The 24044-nt window shown below is 43.6% G+C and overlaps 1 protein-coding gene across 7 annotated transcripts in view; it reads left to right on the plus strand.

The window, feature by feature from the left end:
* FGF13 (fibroblast growth factor 13) overlaps positions 1 to 24044 on the plus strand; it is a 296379-nt gene that overhangs the window by 128201 nt on the left and 144134 nt on the right. Inside the window, exon 1 of one of the 7 annotated variants that reach the window (XM_069943099.1) lies at positions 23129 to 23217. The exons of 5 other annotated variants lie outside the window; for them this stretch is intronic. In XM_069943099.1, the coding sequence (XP_069799200.1) occupies positions 23208 to 23217 (10 nt within the window). In that variant the 5' untranslated portion in view covers positions 23129 to 23207. Of the gene's footprint in view, positions 1 to 23128; positions 23218 to 24044 lie in introns of those variants that run through there. One more of the 7 variants, XM_069943101.1, reaches the window with a different exon arrangement.

The raw sequence follows: 24044 nt of genomic DNA on the forward strand, positions 1-24044 counted from the left end.
TCATCACCAGGAGACCTGCACGTTGGTACACGGGGCGATATGGCTTGATCTATTCATATTCCAACATCCTGAAGTTGTTTTTTTTTAAATAGGCTTAGCAGCAATAGTATCAGCCATAGGTGTGATGTGCAGCCGCTCCTCTATCTCCATGTCGGATTAGATATTTTTCATCAGTTGGCCTATCCTGTGAGGGGTTGGTATTATTTTAGTCCATGTGTTTGTAGTATTTACAATATTGGATGTGCAGAACAAATTGTCTCGTTTTTTACTTTAATTTTGTGTATTGTCATCAATATAGAAGCATGGTCTGCACAGTGACTCAATGGTTAACATTGCTGTGGAACATCTGCATGGAGTTGTATGCTCTCCTTCTATTTGTATAGGTTTCCTCTGGGTACTTCTCTTTTCCTCCAACACTCCATAGACATACTGATAGATTCATATAGACTTTACATTGTGAGCCCTATTGGGGACAAGGACTGATGTAAGCAATGACAATCTCTGAATGGTGCTGGTGAATATGTTGGTGCTACTTATTGTATTTATATAGGCTATGCTTATATGCTGTACAAACAATGGCTGTTCCGTGTAAACGGCCGTTGTTTAAAGCTACCTACTGCCAGAATGAATAATCATGATTAGAGATGAGTGAACCTCGAGCATGCTCGAGTTCATCCGAACCCGATCGTTCGGCATTTGATTAGCGGCGGCTGCTGAAGTTGGATAAAGCCCTAAGGCTATGTGGAAATCATGGATATAGTCATTGGCTGTATCCATGTTTTCCAGACAACCTTAGAGCTTTATCCAAGTTCAGCAGCCCCAGCTAATCAAATGCCAAACGATCAGGTTCGGATGGACTTGAACCCGAACCCGGTTCGCTCATCTGTATTCATGATCATTAATTCCAGCCATAGGTAGCGTTAAACAACAGCCGCTCATGGCGTAACAGCCGTTGTTTGTACAGCGTGTCAACATATATCCTTAAGGTGCACTTTTTTCTTCTATTTTATTAATGTTCTATAATAAGATTCAGAAAATTAAAGGGTAACCTCTCTATGTACATTCCTTTTTATTATATTTTCAAGCTTATCAGATCCACAGGAACTGACAGACAATAGGCAGAAATGAAAGGTCATTTAGCTTGTATTCATAGAAAAAATAAAACGGGAGATTTCTGAAAGCAAATAGAAGAGATGATGAAAGGTAATTACTTGATACATAGGAATCAATATGGGAAGACCAGCGTATCCCTGTTGTCAGGAGTCATGGCTTTTATCAATAAGAAGAGAATTAGGGGGCTTGCCACTTACTGGAATGTTAATCTATTCCTTCCATGGCTTTGCGTTTTCTCATTAATAAACTCGGCTCTAGACAACACATATTTACAAACAGGCTAGGTGGATCAAATCTCCCCCGGAATAGCCCACCAACAACTTCTGATCATTTCAATAAAATAAACCTAATGGTAACTCTGTTCTCCAATTGGTGTAATAAAATATATTGCAATCTAGTACAGTGGTACATTGGCTTAAGAGTAGCTTGGTTTAAGAGCGTTTTGGTTTAAGAGCTCACAGTTTTTCAAAATTGTGACTTGGTTTAAGAGCATTGTTTTGGTTTAAGAGCTCCCTGTACTGGGTGGGAGCGCGAGTGGGGAGGGGCATGGTCTGCATAGCGGGGTCTACAGCACTGTACTCTGACCCAGGAAGTCTCCCTCACCTTTCAAATCATAGCAGATTCCCTTCAGGCTGGGGCTTGCATCAGGGGACAGGACTGTGGAGGTAATCTCTTCATAGCTGTAACTCCTCTCTCCCCGGACAGAGAGTGCTGCTATTCTGTGCCCACATCAGCCCTGCTCATTCCATCATGCTCCCTGCAGTCTCTGTCCACCATTGTGTTTCTCATCCTCTCCATTACTGTACAGTAACTTATAATATCACATTCTGCTGTTTCTGAATGTTTTTTTTTTTTTTCATTTGTTTTACATGTTATTCGGAATAAAAAATCATTACTTTTGAGGTTGGGAACCAATTGTCTGCATTTCTATGATTTCTTATGGGAAAATTTGCTTTGGATTAAGAGTAGATTTGGATTACAAGCGTGGTCCTGGAGCGAATTATGCTCGTAATCCAAGGCACCACTGTATATAGTGAAACCCTGCTTGCTCTGACCAGATCCTGGGGTGACTGTTCCACAGTTGTCATGGTAAAGAAGGCTTGGCGCCTCTGGAGATTAAACCTTTTTTTCTGTAGGCGCTTGTATTTTGAGAGGGTTTTACCTGAAAATTTTTTCACCTCATTTCTTATATGGACCAAATATATAGTTTAATAAGTTAATCATATCTCTATGGTTTATGGCCAGCTTTAGAGGGAATGATTGTTTGGCCGTCAGTTATATCCTTTAACCGACTCCCATCCTCCATGTACATAGGAACGTTTGGTGTGGTCGAGCGTATCTGCGTTCTCTATGAGGAAGGGATGGGTAGGCTTATCCTCCACTGATTGACATTGAGTGTTTTTCTGTAGTCTATTATCTACGCATACACCCAAGTACTAGTGACTCTCCCAATTAAACTTTTTTTGTGTATGTTTTGTATATTTGCATTTTTTTTTATTGATACCTGCACTTTAGACAACAATTAGTGTTTGCGCTCACGTCCTATGCCTGTAGTATCACTTTAAATATTGATCTTCAAAGAAAGCGAAGGAGCAGCATGGCCCTTATTAGGCGGAGTACATTGTAATTTATTCTTACAGTTTAGATGCTCAGCTTTGCATTGTCTTTTTGCTGGATTCATGAAGCTGTTTATTTCCCACTTTGCTTAGCTCACTGAAAATAGACTGATCAATGATCGGCTTATTAGTACCTGTAATAGCTGCAGTGCCGCTCCAAGCCATTCTTTGATGCTGCGCTCAGCATTAACACTACATTTTGTGCTAGTAACCAACTACGAGATGAAGTAGTCCCTATCCCAAAAGGCTTATAACATAAGTGAAACAAGAATTATGTCAGAAACCAAGCCAGCAAAACAAAGCTTGTAAGATTAGGTGTAAAAAATACAAAGGGGACATGTGAGAGTTGGGTTGGCTGCTATGTACAAGCCAGCTGTAGGAAGTCTACATATATATACATTTGGCAGGATCATTCTTTAGAGAGAAATTTTAAAAGATTCCCTTAGTCTCAAGTTGAGTATTATCTGTCATCGATGCACTATTCTATTTCAGACTAGGGCTTTGCAGTATATAAAAGTCAGATATTGTGTGGGTGAGACTGTAATAACGTAAGGCTAGCCGACATATTGAGGGATAAAGGGGATGTCCAGGATTAGAAAAGAAACACGGCAAATTTCTTGCAAAAACAGTGCCACCCCTGTCTTCAGGTTGTGTGTGGTACGCAACCACAATTCAGTTCCATTCACTTCAGTGGAGCTCAGGAGGTCAGGAGAAGTTTTGTTTCTGGAGGAAAATGGCTATGTTATCCAGGGGCGGATTAACTTTACCATGAGCCCCGGGCTGTTCACTAAACGTGGACCCCCCAACCCACTGTAAATATGGCGGCATTAGCTTTAGTCTTTTTCTTCCATAATGCAGCCTGTAAAGGACCTGTGGTGACATCATTGTCACATGATAAGGTCCTTCAATATGTTCTCTAATGTTACTGATTTGTGCAAAATTGAGGTAAAAAGCTACTCTTTTTATGTAAATCATGGCAGAACTATAGCCTGGAGATAATACACTTCTGAAAGTATAAGCCTGTTTAGATGTTATCTAAAACTGGACAACACCTTTATTCATTCTCTATGGTGCTGTCGTAGAGAGGCGAGTACAGCACTCTGATCTTTTCCACAGCTTCATAGGACTGAATAGAGCCGCGGGTCACATGCCTTTCCTGCAGCTCTATTCAAACAAAGGAGGCGCAGACTGATATGGAGATCGGAGGTTGGACCCCCCCACACAATCTCTTACTTGTCCCTTATCCTGTAGATAGGGGACAATTAGTTTTTTTGGACTACCTCTTTAATCACTACTCTATTAATTTTCTATGAAAATAACGTAGTACAGTGCTGTGTGTCTATGGTGGTAGGACACCTTTAAAATAATTGAATGGGTTTGGAAAAACATGCCTGGTTTCTTCCATAGGGCAACAGATGTTCATTCTTAACACATATTCACTTTAATCAAGCTTAACCGCAATACCATAAGAAAGCACTGGATTCTGCACCACCCTGAATCAAAGGGGTGCTCCTACTACATACCTGAATTGCATATTGCCAAACCAACACAAAAAACCAGGGGTATGTAATGAACGTAGGGCACACCACAACTGATAATTTAAGTAAATATACAAAAAAATCTTTATTCACATAATTAAATTACCAAAAGAATACATATATATACATAAAGCAGACACATAGGCACAAAGCCCCCTAACCATTAAAAACAATTAAAATGTATGGCAAAGGGACCTATGAAATATAAAGGTACCCTAGGACTCAGCAACCTATATAGAATACAAATACTCCGGGTGCAAAAAATAGGTGAACCAAAAGATCACAGTGCCATAAATAAATAAAAAATGTGATATTATGAAATGACCAATACCAAGCAACAAGCGAAAAAAATGAGTCAAAATATGTGAAGACGAACCCCTAAGATATAATCCATATCATTGCAAACAGATATAAGACATATTGCACCATATCCAGGAGACCTAGGCAGCGGGAGCAGATAGGTTGGAGTCCATGACCGCAATAGCAGATACACCCCACAAACAGGTGATTTTATGAAGAAAACCTTAAGGCTTTGTAAGTGAGTGATAATCTCTTTTCTTCCAGCTCTGTGTCAGATTAGCAATGTAAGTCATAATGTAAGTCTATTGCAGTTTAATCTTAAAGAGACTCTGTCAGTAGGTTTATGCTGTCCTATCTCAGGGTAGCATTAACAAGTGACAGAGAAGCTGATCAGAATGATGTATCACTTACATTGTTCTGTGCAGCTGATTCGGAGATATCCTCCGGAATAACATGGACAATAAGTAGTGCTCTCCATTATGTGTATGAGCCCAGTAGTCCTGGATATTCATGAGCTTCAGCAAGCTCTGCCCTCCAGCTGCTGATTGGCAGTTATCTATCCATGCTGTACATAGGTTACTGTCAATCGACAGCGGGAGGGCGGGAGGAGGGGTGTGGCAAAAATCCAATTTTCCTGCATATTAGGGGAACGGCTAAACAAAATGATAGAAATAATACACCGATCACTACAGCATTTATATCACTAGTTTATGCTGCCCTCATTTAAGGCAGCATAAACCGAGTGACAGATTCCCTTTAACTACCTCTCAATATCCCATACCTTCTAATTTTTCTTACCCCAGAATACTTTTTAGGCTATGCTTACATATTCACAATGTCTTTTTATGCAAAATACCGGATGATGTCTAAAATAATGGCGGGTATTTTATGACTGCAGTCTATAATGTTCGTGAACAATATTCATGGCCGCTATTTAGCCCAAAAAAAGATGTTGTGTGAACATAGCCTTAGCCTTTTTTGCTTTTTTTTTCTAACAATTTACTGAGCAAATTTCTTACGATTTCTTTTGCCCATGAGGTAGTGTATAAAACAAGTCTGTGCAGCATGGACAGGCAGTCTGTTGTGCAGCAGATGAAATATTTGTACACCTACAGAGATGTGAAAAGTGTTCAGCGTGACTCATATACGTTATAATTCTTCACAAATCTGACAGAAAAATGTGTAAAGACATTTCCAGACTCTGGAGGTCTTGAATACAGCAGTTCAATGAGGCTACACAGCTCTGTACTATAGGTCCTTTGCATCGCAGGCTCTGTACCTGTTTGAATGAATGCTAAGGAGAAATTGCAATAAAAAAAAATATAGATTTAGTGAAGTTACTGACACTTGGAACTGTACAGAAGAATTGATGTGCACCATGCCAGTTCATCTACAGACATTTAAGTTTTTTGATTGTACCATAGACCAGTATACAGTGGCTTGTAAACTATTGATAGGATCTGATGGCAGCCTTGGAGGATTCTGATTCCACCAGCAGTCTGGCTTTATTTAGGAACATCAGTACATGGGTAAGAAATACTGAATCTAGAATAAAGATTTTTACTTTAGAGATTTTTTTTTTTAAACAATGAAATAAAGACTGAACACTTTTCCGCATCCCCGCGTTCTAGAGCTGATGCATTGCAGTGCTGGACAAAGTACGTGTCTTTCTTCAGGAAAATGCTGAGCCAACCTGTACTACATCTGTACTGTGTGCGGATAAATAATGAGACGTGTTATACACTTAATGCATTATCAAAGTCCGTAAATCTCAATGGAAGACAGGATATAGAATACCGGGATCATTCATGAGGATGTCACTCACAGCTACAGCTCATTCTGTTCTTATCTCGCTCCTGTGGTATAGAATATATAAGGCCTGTGACATACTGCAACAAAAAGTGTGTTACACTGTATATGTGTCGTCTTTATCTCAGTAATCTGTATTTCATTATGATGCCTTAAGGGTATGTTATATGGAGTGGTAGGCACTCTGTGTGCTGCTGTACTGAGTTGGTGCACACAGCTGGGGCTCCTTACTATACACTAGAACGATGAAACCCTTGGGTTAGATTCACAAATAACATCCAAGAAGCATTTATCACTTAGGTTAGGTTTATATTACATTTTTGCTTGTGCTTTATGTTTAGCTCCTGACATTGATGGTAATTTTACCTATAGGGGTACAAGGAGGTAAAAAATGTGTCCTTACGGCCTCCATCTGGCTGGTAACACTGATATACTGGTAAAAGTATGGAACGGTGAAGGGGAAAAAAAAAAATATATATATATACACACAGTGGTACCTTGGTTTAAGAATAACTTGGATTGAGAGCGTTTTGAAAGAAGAGCTCACAGAATATTAACTTGGTTTAAGAGCATTGCTTTGGTTTAAGAGCTCCCTGTACTTGGTGGGAGTGGGGGAGGTTCATTGTCTGCATAGCGGGGTCTACAGCATTGTACTCTGCCCCAGGAAGTCTCCCTCACATTCCAAAGCATAGCAGATGCACTTCAGGCTGAGGCTTGCATCAGGGGACAGAGCTGTGGAGGTAATCTCTTCATAGCTGTAACCCCTCTCTCCCTGGACTGAGAGTGCTGCTGTACTGTACTCACCCTTCACTCTGCTCCTCTCCATTCCTGCTATATAGTGCCTGCACTTACATCCAGCTATACACACTGCTGCTATAACGTGCCTGCACTCACCCTCAGCTATACACACTGCAGCTGCTATAATGTGCCCGCACTTACACTCAGCTATACACACTGCTGCTATAATGTGCCTGCACTTGCACTTAGCCATTTACACTGCTGTATATAAAAGTTTCTGTCACTGTCCTCCAGCAAAGCTCTTCCTGATTGGTCCATGCTGAACACACAGCCCTCCCCATTGCTGTCATGTGACCACACAGACCTCTGAAAGCAACCCTGCTTCTCTATTCTAGACTGTTGTATTACGCTCCTGCATTTTGGGGATCTACGACAACTTCCTGTATCTACAAATTGCTGCTGTTTTTTCAGGTTTATGCACTTACTATACATTATACACCACATGCTGATTGCTATACTGTACAGTAACTTATAATATGACATATCTAGCTTTTTAAATGTTGTTTTCTTTTGTTTTACCTGTTATTCAGAATAAAAAAATAATTATTTTTGGGGTGTGGAACCAATTGTCTGCATTTCTATGATTTCGTATGGGAAAATTTGCTTTGGTTTAAGATTGATTGAGTTGTATTACAAGCATGGCCCCGGAACGAATTATGCTCGTAATCCAAGGCACCAGTGTATTTGTGTTTGTGTGTGTGCGTATATATATATATATATATATATATATATATATATATATATATATATATATATGTATATGTATTTTTTTTTTTTTTTTTTTTTCATTTCTATTAGGTAAGGCTCTGGCACAATAGCAGTTCATATCCCAGAGCTGGAATATCCCTTTAATTTCCCCCCTACATCTTATGTTGTTTTGCTCTATGTCTCATGTTCTTTCCCTCTATTTACCCATTAAATTTCCTTGTGCTTACAGGGTGGAAGGACTGACTATAGATGCCATTAAACCATTAGTTATTCCCATTATTATTTATGATCCATATTCATTTACATACTCTCTTCTATACCAGTGAAAGGTTCTCTGTATCAGGTGGTTTCTACCTAATACTTTGCATTCGCCCTAGATACATTCTTTTAGTGCAACCTGTAATTTATCCCTATTTCTACCCGGTATTCTGCTGCGTTTCATTAGAAGTGCGGCGGAATACCTTTATACTAATGGCGCTTCTAGTATTTGGCTTAATTATCTTACCTCCTGTTAAAACTCTGTGTAGGAACCGGGTTACACTTGTAGTCATTAGACAGGGACAGAAATTGCTAACAGCATAAAACCTTCTATTGTAACGCTTTGTTCCTTCACCTGAGAATATACTGAAACTTGGGGTGAGAATTACCGTGTGCTGTCTTGATGTTAAAGATCTTACATACTGTTGGATACAGACATAGACGGCCCCATAGACACCATTCTATGGGCAGGCGTATTCCGCTATACGCTAAAAGAAGTGTCATGTCACTTCTTTCAGCGGATCACAGAATACGCCGGCCCATAGAATGGTGTCCATGGAGCCGGTGGAAAAGCGCGTGCCCGTGCGGGCGGACAGCTGACGGAATTCCGCTGACATTTTCCTCGAGAATTCCTCAGTCTGAACCCACCCAAACAGACTAAACAAGTGTATGACTCTCATTACCCTAGGGAACCTCAACCAGATCCTAATTCTGAAAGAGAGATCAACCAGATCCTAATCCGAAAGAGTAGTAGATGCTTAGAACAAACTTCTAGCAGATGTTCTTGGTAAATCTACAATAACAGAATGTAAATCTGTCTCGGATAAACCTACATCTATCCTAAGATAATAAAAAAAAGTGAACTACTAAAAAGGCCGACTAGATGGGCCCAGTGGGCTTTTTCTGCTGACAATCTTCTATGTTTCTAAAGTGTACAATCATTAATACAGAATATTACTGTATATTTACTATAAGTACTACACCTTTTACATAGGGAAGAGAGGAGATAATATAAGAGTAAGGCCACTCTGCCTGCCTGCCATCACCATAAGCATCAGAGTACATTTCGTGCATGGATTCCCAAGCATTGATGCCTGTATAAGATTATATTAATGTATTCTCCTGATGGATTGTCTGTGAAACTATTGCTTCTCTATTCTCTCCGCTAACATATTGCAAAGCAAATCAGATTCCCTTACTTGACCTATTGATATACTGTATACTGAAGGCGGCGATTCAGAAAAATACCGGCCTTACAGAATAAGTCAATTTTATAAATAACGGAGAACGGCTTTATAGAAGTCTGCGGTTACAGATGTAGCTTAGCTGAATTTGTCATTAAACTCATTATTGTTGCATTGTATGTATGCTGGGGTAATAATGGATGGAGAATGGATTTACCTACAGCCCTATATAACACAATGAGTTACTCACCGACAGCAAAGCTCATCGTTACTTCACCTGAACATAGCATTACTAAGCTTGTTAACCCCTTCCCATGCAGTTCTACCTTCCAGATGTAACTTGGTATGGTGTGACGTTAAATATACTGTAGCTGCTCCTTTAAGAGCCTGTCAGTTCAGCCTAACCTACATGAATTGTGCATTAGTAACCTGAAGTGTCGGGGTTGGTGGTTATAAATAACACACAGATTTAATGAATACAGAGAGATGTATGATAACACTGTCATCGCCGACTAAATCTGGGCCTCTGTACTCCCTGGAGTGTGTGCTGTTCTGTGAATGACTTGATTCATGAAAGTGCATATTGTAAATGGCACATCCCTCTATGGCTGCTCAGGAAGAAATTACAATATTAGAATTATGTTATGCGCCAACTTTCTGCCACCTTAAGTATGGATGGGTTGTGTTTAGACAGGTTCCCAGAACCATCAATGAGCAGTATAGTCCAAATACACTCATCGACACCAGAATAGTGCATTCAAATTAAGACATTGGATTGCAACACAACCTGTCATGCAGTTGTGGTTTAGGCTGATAGGTAATTGACTATAGCTGTGCCCTGATTGTTGGTCTTGCCACAAGAGGCCGTAAAAATGCCTCCACCACTGTCCTATAAAATGGCTCTCAGATGCTACTGTAGGTGAGAGATTTGTTTACTGTTAGACATGGCTGTCTGACATAGTTAAAGTCATTTTGCCTAGACCTTGGCAGGTGGTGCTGAGAGAATCAGGGTGTTTGTTTCCACAAATTGTCCTTCATTGTTTTGACAAAACTCTAAAGCCCCTATAACAGTGTTTCTCAACCTTTTCAGGCCAAGTACCCCCATGCGACAAGATGCTCCAGCCGAGTACCCCCAACGATGCCATCCATTAATAACATTGCCCAGGGTAGATTTACATGTATGTTTCACAGCAAAATCCACTGCGATACTCTGTACTGTTTTGGCCTATGGCTCTGCATTCTCACAGAGGATTTTCTATCTGCTGCGAGAATGTAGCCGCTGCCTATTTACCTAATTAGCTGCCGGCCCTTAACAGATCATACTTACCTCCCTGTACTCCCACCTGCTTCTCTGGCTCCCAGCTCACTGACAGCCCGCTCATCCAATCAGTGGCTACGGTGGGACTGTGCACTGATTGGCTGAGCAGGCTGTCAGTAAACCGGGTGCCAGAGAAGCAGGTGGGATATATCCCACAGAGATGGATATGTCCCCCTGGAGCCAGATACCTCCCCCCATGTAGTCAAGAGGCCTTCTTCTATGTAGCCAGATATCTCCCCCATGTAGTCAGATACCTCCGCCATGTGGTCAAGAGGCCGCCTTCTATGTAGCCAGATATCTCTCCTATGTAGCCAGATACCCCTTATATGTAGCAAGATATCTCCCCATGTAGCCGGATACCTCCTCATGTAGTCAGATACCTCCCCCCATGTAGCCAGATATCTCCCCTATGTAGCCAGATACCCCTTATTTGCAGTAAGATATCTCCCCATGTAGCCAGATACCTCCTCCCCATGTAGCCAGATATCTCCCCTATGTAGCCAGATACCCCTTATATGTAGACAGATACCTCCCACCATGTAGTCAGATACCTCCCCCATGTAGCCAAATACTTCCTCCCATGTAGTCAGATACCTCCCCCATGTAGTCACATACCTCTCCCCATGTAGTCACATACCTCCCCCATGTAGTCAGATACCTCCCCCATGTAGTCAGATACCTCTCTCCCATGTAGCCAGATACCTCTCCCCCATGTAGCCAGATACCTCTCCCCCATGTAGCCAGATACCTCTCCCCCATGTAGCCAGATATCTCCCCCATGTAGTCAGATATCTCCCCCATGTAGTCAGATATCTCCCCCATGTAGTCAGATATCTCCCCCATGTAGTCAGATATCTCCCCCATGTAGTCAGATATCTCCCCCATGTAGTCAGATATCTCCCCCATGTAGTCAGATATCTCCCCCATGTAGTCAGATATCTCCCCATGTAGTCAGACACCTCCCCCATTTAGCCAGATACCTCCCCCATGTAGTCAGATATCTCCCCATGTAGTCAGATACCTCCCCCTATGTAGTCAGATACCTCCCTCATCTAGCCAGATACCTACCCCCTTGCAGCCAGACATCTCCCCATGTAGTTAATATACCTCCTTCTATAGCCAGATACCTCCCCATGTAGCCATATATCACTTTTCATTTTCCTCTCCATCTGGCCCAGACCACCATGATGATTTCTTGCAGCTACAATTTACCTCTTGCCAGAGAACCTGCCAAACATCTTAGGCGTCACAGTTTTCCTTTAACTTCCCTCCCTTTTTCCTACCTATAGGCTCCCATACAGTAATAATTTCGCTGTTTGGTGTAATGCGCTGTAAAGTGAGTAGGTGTGTGGGTTGTCCCCGTATTTAGGATCCCTCATTTAAAAATAATATTTCCTTCTATGACCCCCCCATACAGTAATAATGCCTCCTGCCCTGTCCCCATAGTAATGCCCACCATTCTACTCCCTCCCCCTCCTGCCCCAACAAACAAAAAAAAAAAAATTCATACTCACGTTATCCGCCCATGGAGGGGATCTTCCTCTATTCTCCAGCCTCTGAGCCACATGGAGATTAAGGGGAGAGTAAGGTCTGAGGGGGAAAAGAAGGAAAGAGGAGGATAGAGGAGGTGAAGAGGGAGAGGAAGAGAGAGAAGGTGAAGGGGAGAGGAAGAGAGAGGAGGTGAAGAAGGGAGAGGAAGAGAGAGGAGGTGAAGGGGGGAGAGGAAGACAGGGGAGAGAGGAGGTGATGGGGGAGAGGAAGACAGGGAAGAGAGTAGGTGAAGAAAGGAGAGGAAGACAGGGGAGAGAGGAGGAAAGGAGGAGAGTGGTGATGGGGGTGAGAGAAGGTGATGAGTGATGAGGGGTGAGAGGAGGTGGTGGGGGTAGGGAGGATGTGGAGGGGGTACCGAGGAGATGATGGGGGTAGGGAGGAGATGATGGTGGTAGAGAGGAGGAGTCAACTATTAGCACACACCTGTTAGCATCATGTGATGTTTTTCTCCTCCCTTTTGGGGGGCGTATCCCTTGTAACATACTGGTCATATCCTCTTATAAAAGCTTGTAATATTCAGTATAAATTTGCCATGATGAAGGGACCAGTGTCCTGAAACGCGTCGGAGTGTTTTCTATTGTTATGTTTGGATTTTAAGAGGATTTTTAATAAAGACTTTACATTTTACTTGGAGCTGTGGACTTTCACTTTTTACGTAGAGAGGTGATGATGGGGGTAGAGAGGAGGTGGAGGGGGAGAGAGGAGGTGGAGGGGGAGAGAGGAGGTGGAGGGGGGAGAGAGGTGATGATGGGCGTAGAGAGGTGATGATGGGGGTAGAGAGGAGGTGGAGGGGGGAGAGAGGTGATGATGGGGGTAGACAGGAGGTGGAGGGGGTACAGAGGTGATGATGGGCGTAGAGAGGTGATGATGGGGGTAGAGAGGAGGTGGAGGGGGGAGAGAGCTGATGATGGGGGTACAGAGGTGATGATGGGCGTGGAGAGGTGATGATGGGGGTGGAGAGGAGGTGGAGGGGGGAGAGAGCTGATGATGGGGGTACAGAGGTGATGATGGGGGTAGAGAGGAGGTGGAGGGGGGAGAGAGCTGATGATGGGGGTACAGAGGTGATGATGGGCGTAGAGAGGTGATGATGGGGGTAGAGAGGAGGTGGAGGGGGGAGAGAGGTGATGATCGGGGTACAGAGGAGGTGGAGGGGGGAGAGAGGTGATGATGGGGGTAGAGAGGAGGTGGAGGGGGGAGAGAGGTGATGATGGGGGTACAGAGGAGGTGGAGGGGGGAGAGAGGTGATGATGGTGGTACAGAGGAGGTGGAGGGGGGAGAGAGGTGATGATGGGGGTAGAGAGGAGGTGGAGGGGGGAGAGAGGTGATGATGGGGGTAGAGAGGAGGTGGAGGGGGGAGAGAGGTGATGATGGGGGTAGAGAGGAGGTGGAGGGGGGAGAGAGGTGATGATGGGGGTAGAGAGGAGGTGGAGGGGGGAGAGAGGTGATGATGGGGTAGAGAGGAGGTGGAGGGGGGAGAGAGGTGATGATGGGGGTACAGAGGTGATGGGGGTAGAGAGGAGGTGGAGGGGGGAGGGGGCTGATGATGGGGGTACAGAGGTGATGATGGGCGTAGAGAGGTGATAATGGGGGTAGAGAGGAGGTGGAGGGGGGAGAGAGCTGATGATGGGGGTACAGAGGCGATGATGGGGGTAGAGAGGAGGTGGAGGGGGGAGAGAGCTGATGATGGGGGTACAGAGGTGATGATGGGCGTAGAGAGGTGATGATGGGGGTAGAGAGGAGGTGGAGGGGGGAGAGAGCTGATGATGGGGGTACAGAGGTGCTGATGGGCGTAGAGAGGTGATGATGGGGGTAGAGAGGAGGTGGAGGGGGGAGAGAGGTGATGATCGGGGTACAGAGGAGGTGGAGGGGGGAGAGAGGTGATGATGGGGGTAGAGAGGAGTAGGAGGGGGGAGAGAGGTGATGATGGGGGTACAGAGGAGGTGGAGGGGGGAGAGAGGTGATGATGGTGGTACAGAGGAGGTGGAGGGGGGAGAGAGGTGATGATGGTGGTACAGAGGAGGTGGAGGGGGGAGAGAGGTGATGATGGGGGTAGAGAGGAGGTGGAGGGGGGAGAGAGGTGATGATGGGGGTAGAGAGGAGGTGGAGGGGGAGAGAGGTGATGATGGGGTAAAGAGGAGGTGGAGGGGGGAGAGAGGTGATGATGGGGGTACAGAGGTGATGGGGGTAGAGAGGAGGTGGAGGGGGGAGAGGGCTGATGATGGGGGTACAGAGGTGATGATGGGCGTAGAGAGGTGATGATGGGGGTAGAGAGGAGGTGGAGGGGGGAGAGAGCTGATGATGGGGGTACAGAGGTGATGATGGGGGTAGAGAGGAGGTGGAGGGGGGAGAGAGCTGATGATGGGGGTACAGAGGTGATGATGGGCGTAGAGAGGTGATGATGGGGGTAGAGAGGAGGTGGAGGGGGGAGAGAGCTGATGATGGGGGTACAGAGGTGATGATGGGCGTAGAGAGGTGATGATGGGGGTAGAGAGGAGGTGGAGGGGGGAGAGAGCTGATGATGGGGGTACAGAGGTGATGATGGGCGTAGAGAGGTGATGATGGGGGTAGAGAGGAGGTGGAGGGGGGAGAGAGCTGATGATGGGGGTACAGAGGTGATGATGGGCGTAGAGAGGTGATGATGGGGGTAGAGAGGAGGTGGAGGGGGGAGAGAGCTGATGATGGGGGTACAGAGGTGATGATGGGCGTAGAGAGGTGATGATGGGGGTAGAGAGGAGGTGGAGGGGGGAGAGAGCTGATGATGGGGGTACAGAGGTGATGATGGGCGTAGAGAGGTGATGATGGGGGTAGAGAGGAGGTGGAGTGGGGAGAGAGCTGATGATGGGGGTACAGAGGTGATGATGGGCGTAGAGAGGTGATGATGGGGGTAGAGAGGAGGTGGAGGGGGGAGAGAGGTGATGATGGGGTAGAGAGGAGGTGGAGGGGGGAGAGAGGTGATGATGGGGGTACAGAGGTGATGATGGGGGTAGAGAGGAGGTGGAGGGGGGAGAGGGCTGATGATGGGGTACAGAGGTGATGATGGGCGTAGAGAGGTGATGATGGGGGTAGAGAGGAGGTGGAGGGGGGAGAGAGCTGATGATGGGGGTACAGAGGTGATGATGGGGGTAGAGAGGAGGTGGAGGGGGGAGAGAGCTGATGATGGGGGTACAGAGGTGATGATGGGGGTAGAGAGGAGGTGGAGGGGGGAGAGAGCTGATGATGGGGGTACAGAGGTGATGATGGGCGTAGAGAGGTGATGATGGGGGTAGAGAGGAGGTGGAGGGGGGAGAGTGGTGATGATGGGGGTAGAGAGAAGGTGGAGGGGGGAGAGAGGTGATGATGGGGGGATTCGTCCCCAGGCTGCCGCATATCCTCCTGGAGCCCCCGGCTGGACGCTGCAACCCGATCCGGGAGCCGCGGGGGAAGAGCGTGAGGCTGCCTGGGGACGAATCCCGAACAGGCTGCCTGAGGTGACCCGGCGGAGAGGAGATGCGGCGGCAGGCTGTTGTCCACGCAGGCGGCCGGTCCGGACCAGCAGGGCCTCAGAGACAGTGAGTTGAGAGGCTGCTGGTTTGTGACCTCGGACTTCATCCTTCCCCCAGCAGCCTCACCATGTCCTGTACCCCACAGAAAGCTGGTAAGGTTGCTGCTGGGGGAAGGATGTGAGACAAGCGGCAGGGATAGGTGCCGGGACATTGCTGGGTGATAGCAGTGTCCCGGCACCCAAAATATTTTCTCCCCCCACCTCCCGGCGTACCCCCTCAGCCTGCGGCGCGTACCTCCTGGGGTACGCGTACCGCAGGTTGAGAAACACTGCCCTATAACACAAGGCAAGGGAGAGGAGCAAACAAGCGATGTCTCCTCCGGGCATGGGGAGGATGGCACGGGGAGCGCCCCTTTAGTTGGTCATCATAAAACTGGATTTTGTAAACTGGCAAAGAATGAGAAGCCTTAATTGGGAAGAGTTCAATCTGGTGACAACAGAGTTATTATCATAAGATATATGCCAGATGCACCACAGTGACAATGGCCGCCTAATCTGGCTCATAATAGGGGCCCCCATAGAGAAAATGGACAGGGAGGATCTTTATACATAGCCACTTAAATGCCTTATTACACAGAGAGATAATCTGCCCAATCAGGCCGATTAGGCAGATTAACGCATTCCATGTAATAAAGACAAAGATCAGTCGAAGACACGATCATCGGCTGATCATTGTCTTTCAACCAATCACTATGTGTAATAGGGATGAATGTGTAAAAAAAAATAATAAACTATATACACACTCACACCTGTGTTTTTCTAGCTTCTGCCCTCTGCCCACACCCAAAACTGGAACTTTTAAGCCGCTCTCTGCAGTGACAGGTGACAGCTCAACCAATCACTGGCTGCGGTGCTGTCCTGTCTTGGCAAGTGATTGTCTAAGTGGCCTTTTACTTCAGAGACTGGCTCAGAAGTTCCAAAGGTGGCTGTAGGGAGTGGGCAGAGGGCAGAAGCTAGAAGGATACCGGGAAACATGAACCAGTATATATATATATATATATATATATATATATATATATATATATATATACAGCCCTTGCTGCACGATAGTCAAGCCATGTAATAGGGTCTGTAAGTAAGTGCCGATCTAGCAAATTGGCACTCTTTTATTCGGCAAAATGCAATGTGTAATACGGCCTTAACCGAGTCAGATTTTTTATTTTTTGACAATTTAAAGCTAAATTGATTTGTGATGAGCCGATTCCCTTATCTCCACCAGACACCTTAGTTTATCTGCATTTATGTTCCCCTGGGGAGTCTCTTTAAGCCAACCCTAAAACCAATCATCATGTCCTTCATTACACATTCATCCTTGCCAGTCTAGTCTTCCGGATTTCTAAATTTTCTGTATATTGTATTGTCCTCACCCATTAAGCAATAGAAGAATAATGGGCCCCAAGATTCAAGTCTGTTGACAGGCTTCTCATCTATTATTACGTTGACTACCATAATTGAATAATACATCAAAAGTAATCTGGTATATTTGTAACCTTTTTTTTTTTTCGTAATAAACTAATGAATGAGATGGTAAAGAGCCATTAAACCACATGTAGCCCTAATTACAGTTCAATCACTTTCTACATGGAAGGCATTTTATTGTGAATCTGCTCCTGTAATTAATGTCCTTAATATCAATCTTCACTGTATTATGAAGTCTTTGAACTTGGAGCTAATGTAGAAATCTGTTGAAACAGCGTTCAGTGGCGGACGCATTGTAATAATTGGGGGCCGGATGCATATGGCATATATTAACTATATATATTAACCAATCATGGTCATGTCAAAAGAATGAACCATGTTTAGAATAATGCATGAATGGACATTGACTAGCATGAGCATTGCCTCATGCATACAAACATATAACAGATATATTATCAGGTGCTAATCGCTGCAGAATTTCTGCAGGATATTAGTTTTGTTCTGTTGTTCTTCTTTACAGTGGTGCATCTGTATTATACCTGTTGAATGCATAGGGGTTTCTCCCATATCCGCACTCACAAAATTGTCTCACCAATGGCTGAGAAAAAATGTTTTCCATATGTAATCTGATGGAGCAAACCACATTTTATATGAGAATTGAGATTAATAGCATGTTCTGTATGGTGCTATGGAATATGCTAGTGCTGTATACATATATGACATTTTCAGCAAACACACTGCTTCCCATAGGATAACATAAGTATTGCATTGAAAATTTGATTAAAAAGAACAGTTTCAGAACTGTAAATTAGTGGCGTGTATTGGACCCCAAATGTGCCTGATACATAGTTCTGTTACATCTAAACATTTAGGTTACAGCCATAGACAAACTGACCACAGCTTTACATTCAATATTATAACATATTAACAATGTCCGTTCATTCATAAGAGGACAACCTTAAAGGAAAACTGTCACCATAAAAATGCTACCTAAGCTATTGGCATCATGTCGTAGAGCAGAAGGAGCTGATCTGATTGATATATAGCTTTACGGGAAAATATTTAATAGAACTTTTTAATTATTGATTTAAATCTCTGTTGTTTCCATGTTAAAGAGTCCAGTCCATTGAGTGACACCGCCCACTGGACTCTTTAATATAGAATGAGCAGGGATTGTAACAATTGTATATCAATTTGCTCAGTTCTTCCTGCTCTATAAAATGACGGTGATAGATTAGATAGTATTGTCTTAGTGACAGATTCCCTTTAACTAGGGATGGTCCGAACCGAGTTCGTACGAACCCGAACCATCCGCAATGATTACTGCTGTCTGCCCGCTCCGTGCAGCGGGCGGATCCAGCGGGAAGAAACGCCTGGAAAACTGGGATACAGCCATAGCCATAGGCTTTATCCCAGTCTTCCAGACGGTCCTCCCGCTGGATCCGCCCGCTGCACGGAGCGGTCAGACAGCGGTAATCCGATGCCAAGCGTTCGGGTTCAGCCAAACCCGAACCTCGGCGGGTTCGGACCATCCCTACCTTTAACCCCTTCAGGACTGGACTGATTGTGGCCTTCAGGACCAGAGCCCATTTTTTAAAATCCAACCTGCCTCACTTTATGCGGTTGTAGCTATGTGATGCTATAACTTTTTTTTCTGATTCTGAGATTTTTTTTTGTTTTGTTATATATTGTACTTTAGGTTAGTGGTAAGTTCTGGCCAATATGCAAAAAACCTTTTTTGTAAAAAATGCAATTTTTTCATGCAAAAATGACAAAATTAGCAAATTTTCTGCGGTCACTGCAGACCCGGCCGGGGTCACGGAACGGCCGGATGTTCACATTGTGTGAACATAGCCTTAGGCTGAGCCTGACACAGGGGAAGCCCCCTGACTTCACAGCTCCATCGGGCTGTGCGATCTCACTCGATGGGGGACAAAGGGAGGATTCTCCCTTCTTGCAGCACTATAAGTGCTGTGATCGCACTGATCGCAGCACCTATAGGTTTAACCGCCGAGATCCGGCTCGGCCCTGATCTCAGCAGTTGTGGTGGCTTTCCCCGTGTCATCCACCAGTACGTATATCTGCTGGAACGGTGTGCAGATTTGGACGTGCCGGTATGTCTATATGCGGGAAGGGGTTAAGGTGATGGGAGCCTCTGCGTGCCCTCTGATTTATGGGCAGCTACAACCTTTGTCACTGCTATAGTTATGCCACTCTTTATATAGTAAAAATAAAGAAAATAACTAGATAACTGATCACCCTATATATACAGGCACACTGTACTATAAAACATAACTGCAATGTTGCCAGCCAGAAATAAAATAAAACATATGTTGAAGCCTTTGAACAGCTGGGCCAAGTAGCTCGAATAGTTCAGAAACCTTGCTTACTATCCTTGTTGTTTCCTTGGCTTCCCAGTATTTTTTTCCGTTCTACATATGCTTATCTCCTAGCTTTTTCTTCTCTGCTTTCGCCTTGTAATGAAGCCTGGGGAACAGTGAGCAATTCCTTATCTGAAACATACTGGTTACATTGTTTCTTTGCTTTGATATCCCAAGGAAACTGTTTCTTGTGACCTTTTTGTTTTCAGCGATAAAATCAATAAATAAATAATGGACTCATTATTATAGCAGCGCAAAAAGCAGTAATGCACATCTGATAGCAAAACCGAACAACTCGGCTTTTATCGTGATGTTTTCAAATGCAGAAAACTCCCGTAAGACATACATTTTGACTATTTTAGTAATATTTAGGGAATAAATGGAGGAATAACCACATCATTGCAATCTGCAGAATATCCTTTTTTTTTTTGTTTACACCTTTGTAGAAACTGAGCCTGTTCCTATATTTGTAGACCATCTGTATTATGTCGAATGTTACATTTCAGCTTTATATTGTACATATTTGTAACAGGTTCTTCCAACTAAGGCATCTGTAAACATGAAAAATCAGTCTGTTTTAGGCTATGTTCACACACCATCAAATTTATGGCCGTTTTTATTGGATGGATTGGATAAAAAAAACGGTCTGACAACGGCCTCCAGTTCCAGTGCCCCGGAGGACTCGAACATCCTGCATCCTAAACTCAATAAACTGTCGTAGCCAGGAAGAGTGGTGCATGTGCGCTGAGCAGTGAAGCTTATTTCTGTCAATGCTTGTGAGCCGCTCTTCCTGGCTACACGTGTGTGCGTGTCATCAGCGGTGCGGGAACTGGAGGCTGAATTGAAATTATTATTCAAAAGGAGGAGAAAGGCTTAATCTGCTTCTGTTTAACACTGTAAACAAAATACTGTATCTATGAATATATCTGTTTATTAACACTCTTATGGTATGGCAGTGTGGGGATTGGACAGGGTTACATTTTATTGAGTGGAGTACCCCTTTAAATGGAATAGCTAAATGGCATGAAAAGACTTATTCAAACAACTGGTTCCTTTTTTTTTTTTTTTCTTTTCATCTGTACCTAATTGTTAGAATTCGATCATTGTGTGTGAATTCGGCTGGAAGGACCAGCCGACGCCCAATGTCTCTGACTTGATTCACACACTTCTTCTGTGCTTCCAGGGAGCCGACACCCAGCTTCATGTTTCTCCTGATTCCTTTCTGGTGCTTGTGGGGTTAAGCTTTCAGGTGTTGCCTTGCTCCTGGGGCTTGCCCCATTCAGAGCACAGGGAGGGCTCCCTGGCTGCTATTGGTCTGCATCACAGCTGTCAGACTCCTTGCTCCTATCAAGGGCTGGGGCGGGAGTTCTGGCAGCATTTAGTCTGGCCAGTTCTATCTGAAGTTGCCAGTGTATGTTTGGTCTCCACTACACCAGCGTTACTGTGTTTCCTGTATTCTGTTTTGAATTCCGACTCGGACTTAGACTTTGCCTCTGCCTTATCCTTTTGTACTGCGATACCTCCTGTGCTCGACCTTGGACCGGACTCTGTTAACCCTTTGCTTGCCGATTTGGATTTTGACGTTACCTCCTGTTGCCGACTCGGACTTCCTGACCTGTTTTGTATATACCTGTCTGTGTGTTCTGTCTCTTCCCCGTATCCCTAGTTAGGTTAGGGACTGTCGCCCAGTTGCTGCCCTAGGTGTTAGCCTAGGGGGGCAAGCAGGTAGGGACAGGGGTTGCGGGTCTAGACAAAGGACTGTCATCTTCCCGGACCCCAGGACTTCCTGACACTAATCATCAGAAAAAGTAGTTACAATACAGAACTATCAGGAAATTGCTATTTGTGCCTAATCTTTGGCAGCATCTGGTTGGAATACCAGGAATAGCTCCTCCTTTCTGTACCGCCTATTTTAATGACCCGCACATCACGAGACCCCTAGTACATTTCTAAGTGCATTATATTTGGTTTTAGAGACATAACACAAACAGCACATTCGCTTCGAAATGTATGACCTGAATTTTTCATGTGTAAATATTTTTAGGTATTCATACAGTCTAGACACGATAAATTACTTTGAAAATAAGTCAACTGGGATTGCTTGAGCATTTCTTATTAAGCTTGTCGGAGAAAGGAATGACACAATATGGAAAGAACGGCCAAACGTCAGCAGTGCACTATGCTGATCTATTAAATCTTTCTCAAATCCTTTCTTCGATTATGCCATTTACATACAATGCAAACAGCGCTTTTAAAATAGGCTCCGTATATCTGCTGACGGGCTCACATTTTAGTGTAGGAGCAGCAGCACAGGGAGGAAGCAGATGACACACTGTAATACATTATAATACTGAAACAATGAGCTTTTATTCCACAATATGTGATGTATGCTAATTCCATAGAAGCATCAAATGAGCTAATATTTACCTTGCCGCTTTGTAGCTAATCTTTGTAGTAGATTTCAATTAATCTGGATGTTTTAATTTTCCCTCAATCTTTTTTTTATTGTTTCACTTGCTTGTTTGCTATTGCATGTTATTGGGAAAGAAAATGATAGATGTGGATGTATACTGGTCTAGAGAATCACTATACTGAGCCATAGAATCTAAAATCACAGCAGGCTTTCAGCAACATTATCGGTATATAGAAATATAGGTATTATTGGGGCTATTAAAAAATACAGATATTAAACAGAGCAATGATGGATTTGCAACTTTTGGGCCATCATATCACATCAGATGACATACTCTTACATAGGTCTATGGGAGTTAAATGATGCGGAGAGTGGTACATATGATGTTGCCCATGACATTTATTGTTTAGGGTCAATCAAAGATCATTACAGTGACCCTGGTTGTGTTGACATGCAATGTGTTTGCTGGAGCCTGATAAACAGTTCATAGAATTTTTATCTTTATTAGAATTGATTAGAATTTTTATTTCTTGCTTATTCCTCTTACTATAGAACTGTGCAGATACTGGTTGTATTAGCACACACTCCATTCATGCCTGATATTTACTATCGACTATCACTACTCTGGCAGTGGCTTATTTCCTGGGGAAAAAAGGGTCAGACAATTGCTACTCAACATGCCTTTATTCCCTAAAATCATTTATTGGGGCATAGTCGGGATATCTGAAAGAGTGTTGGGTAAGAGCTATGTAAAATGTACAGCCCAATGTATTACCTTTTATGTTAGGTAAATTAATTTTACACCATCTGTAACTGCATTTAGCATAATGCTCTGAATTCGATCATCCCCTGAGAAATGTTAGGGTCAATCTCTACTATTATTTGACAATAAATGTAGGACCATTGAAGAGAAATCAATATTCAACCCCCTGCCCCTGGTGTTGCTTCCGAAATCTTGGACGCTTGTTTATTATAAGTACTATGTTATTGTCATCTACCCTGGTTTTCAGGAATAAATACAGTGATCGTTCTGTAGAAATGACAGGGATATTTATAGTGTTCCTGAAAGTGACCAGCACAATGTCACATGGAGCGTATTATGGAACAGAGCCAGAAACCTTCTGGTCAGAGTGTTACAGTGCCAATCCCAGTCTTTTCTTCACTTGCTGGCTGCAACAGTCCAGAAATAATTTTCTCAATAGAAGTGCCAACAGAAAATGCCAGGCTCAGACTCTGTAATATATCTGAGATGGTAGCACTATGCATCGAGGTAAGAGAGGTAGACCATTTCTAAAATACTTTTTTCAGCAATGCAGTCTAGTATATGCAGCGTACATTACTATATACATTATATAGGGTTTAATGTTTTTTTTTTTTTTAATATATAGATTTTATGATCTTTAATTTCCACAATAAACTAGACTTAGTGATGTCTACCAAAAGGCATTGATGCTGTGGGCATAAACTATGGTTGACAGGTGTTTTTAACAGAAAGTGCTAATAGGGTGGGTGGTGAGTGCCTCTTCACTGCGTGGTTGTGTCTTCATAGTACAGCCTATGGAGTAAGCTCTTGAGACCCGAATGGAGAATATGTAAGAGGGCCCACAGCAGCCATATGCCATTTATAATAGTGATGTATTTTAATGTGGCAAAACACTGAAACTGATGACTCTATGTACTGTAATATAAAAATGTATTTTATTAAAATCAATTGAAAATGCTTAAAGCAACAGCATCTAAGAATATAGTTATACCGCTCAATCACCTTTTCTATAAAAATGTAGATTCTCCATCACAATATTCCATATTGTCAATAACGGGCGCTTCTCTGGGTTCCCTAGACTGCGGTAATAGTATTTCAACCTCACATAAAATCTATAAAGTATGGTGATTTTATAGCAGTGGTGGCATTTAATGTCATGGAGATACCTTATTTATTCTTCTTTCCTGCCTTTGTCTATGTCCTGATCAAAAACCTGAAGAAGGAATTCAATAAGAATTCAGCACATGGGTATTGATTTCTATTTCCAAAGAACATCAATGAGTTTTAAAGGAAGGCTAAAAATAGAAACAAATGGTAACAGTTAAAAGAGAGTT

This window comes from Dendropsophus ebraccatus, chromosome 10 (genome assembly GCF_027789765.1).
Source record: "Dendropsophus ebraccatus isolate aDenEbr1 chromosome 10, aDenEbr1.pat, whole genome shotgun sequence".
NCBI lineage: Eukaryota > Metazoa > Chordata > Amphibia > Anura > Hylidae > Dendropsophus > Dendropsophus ebraccatus.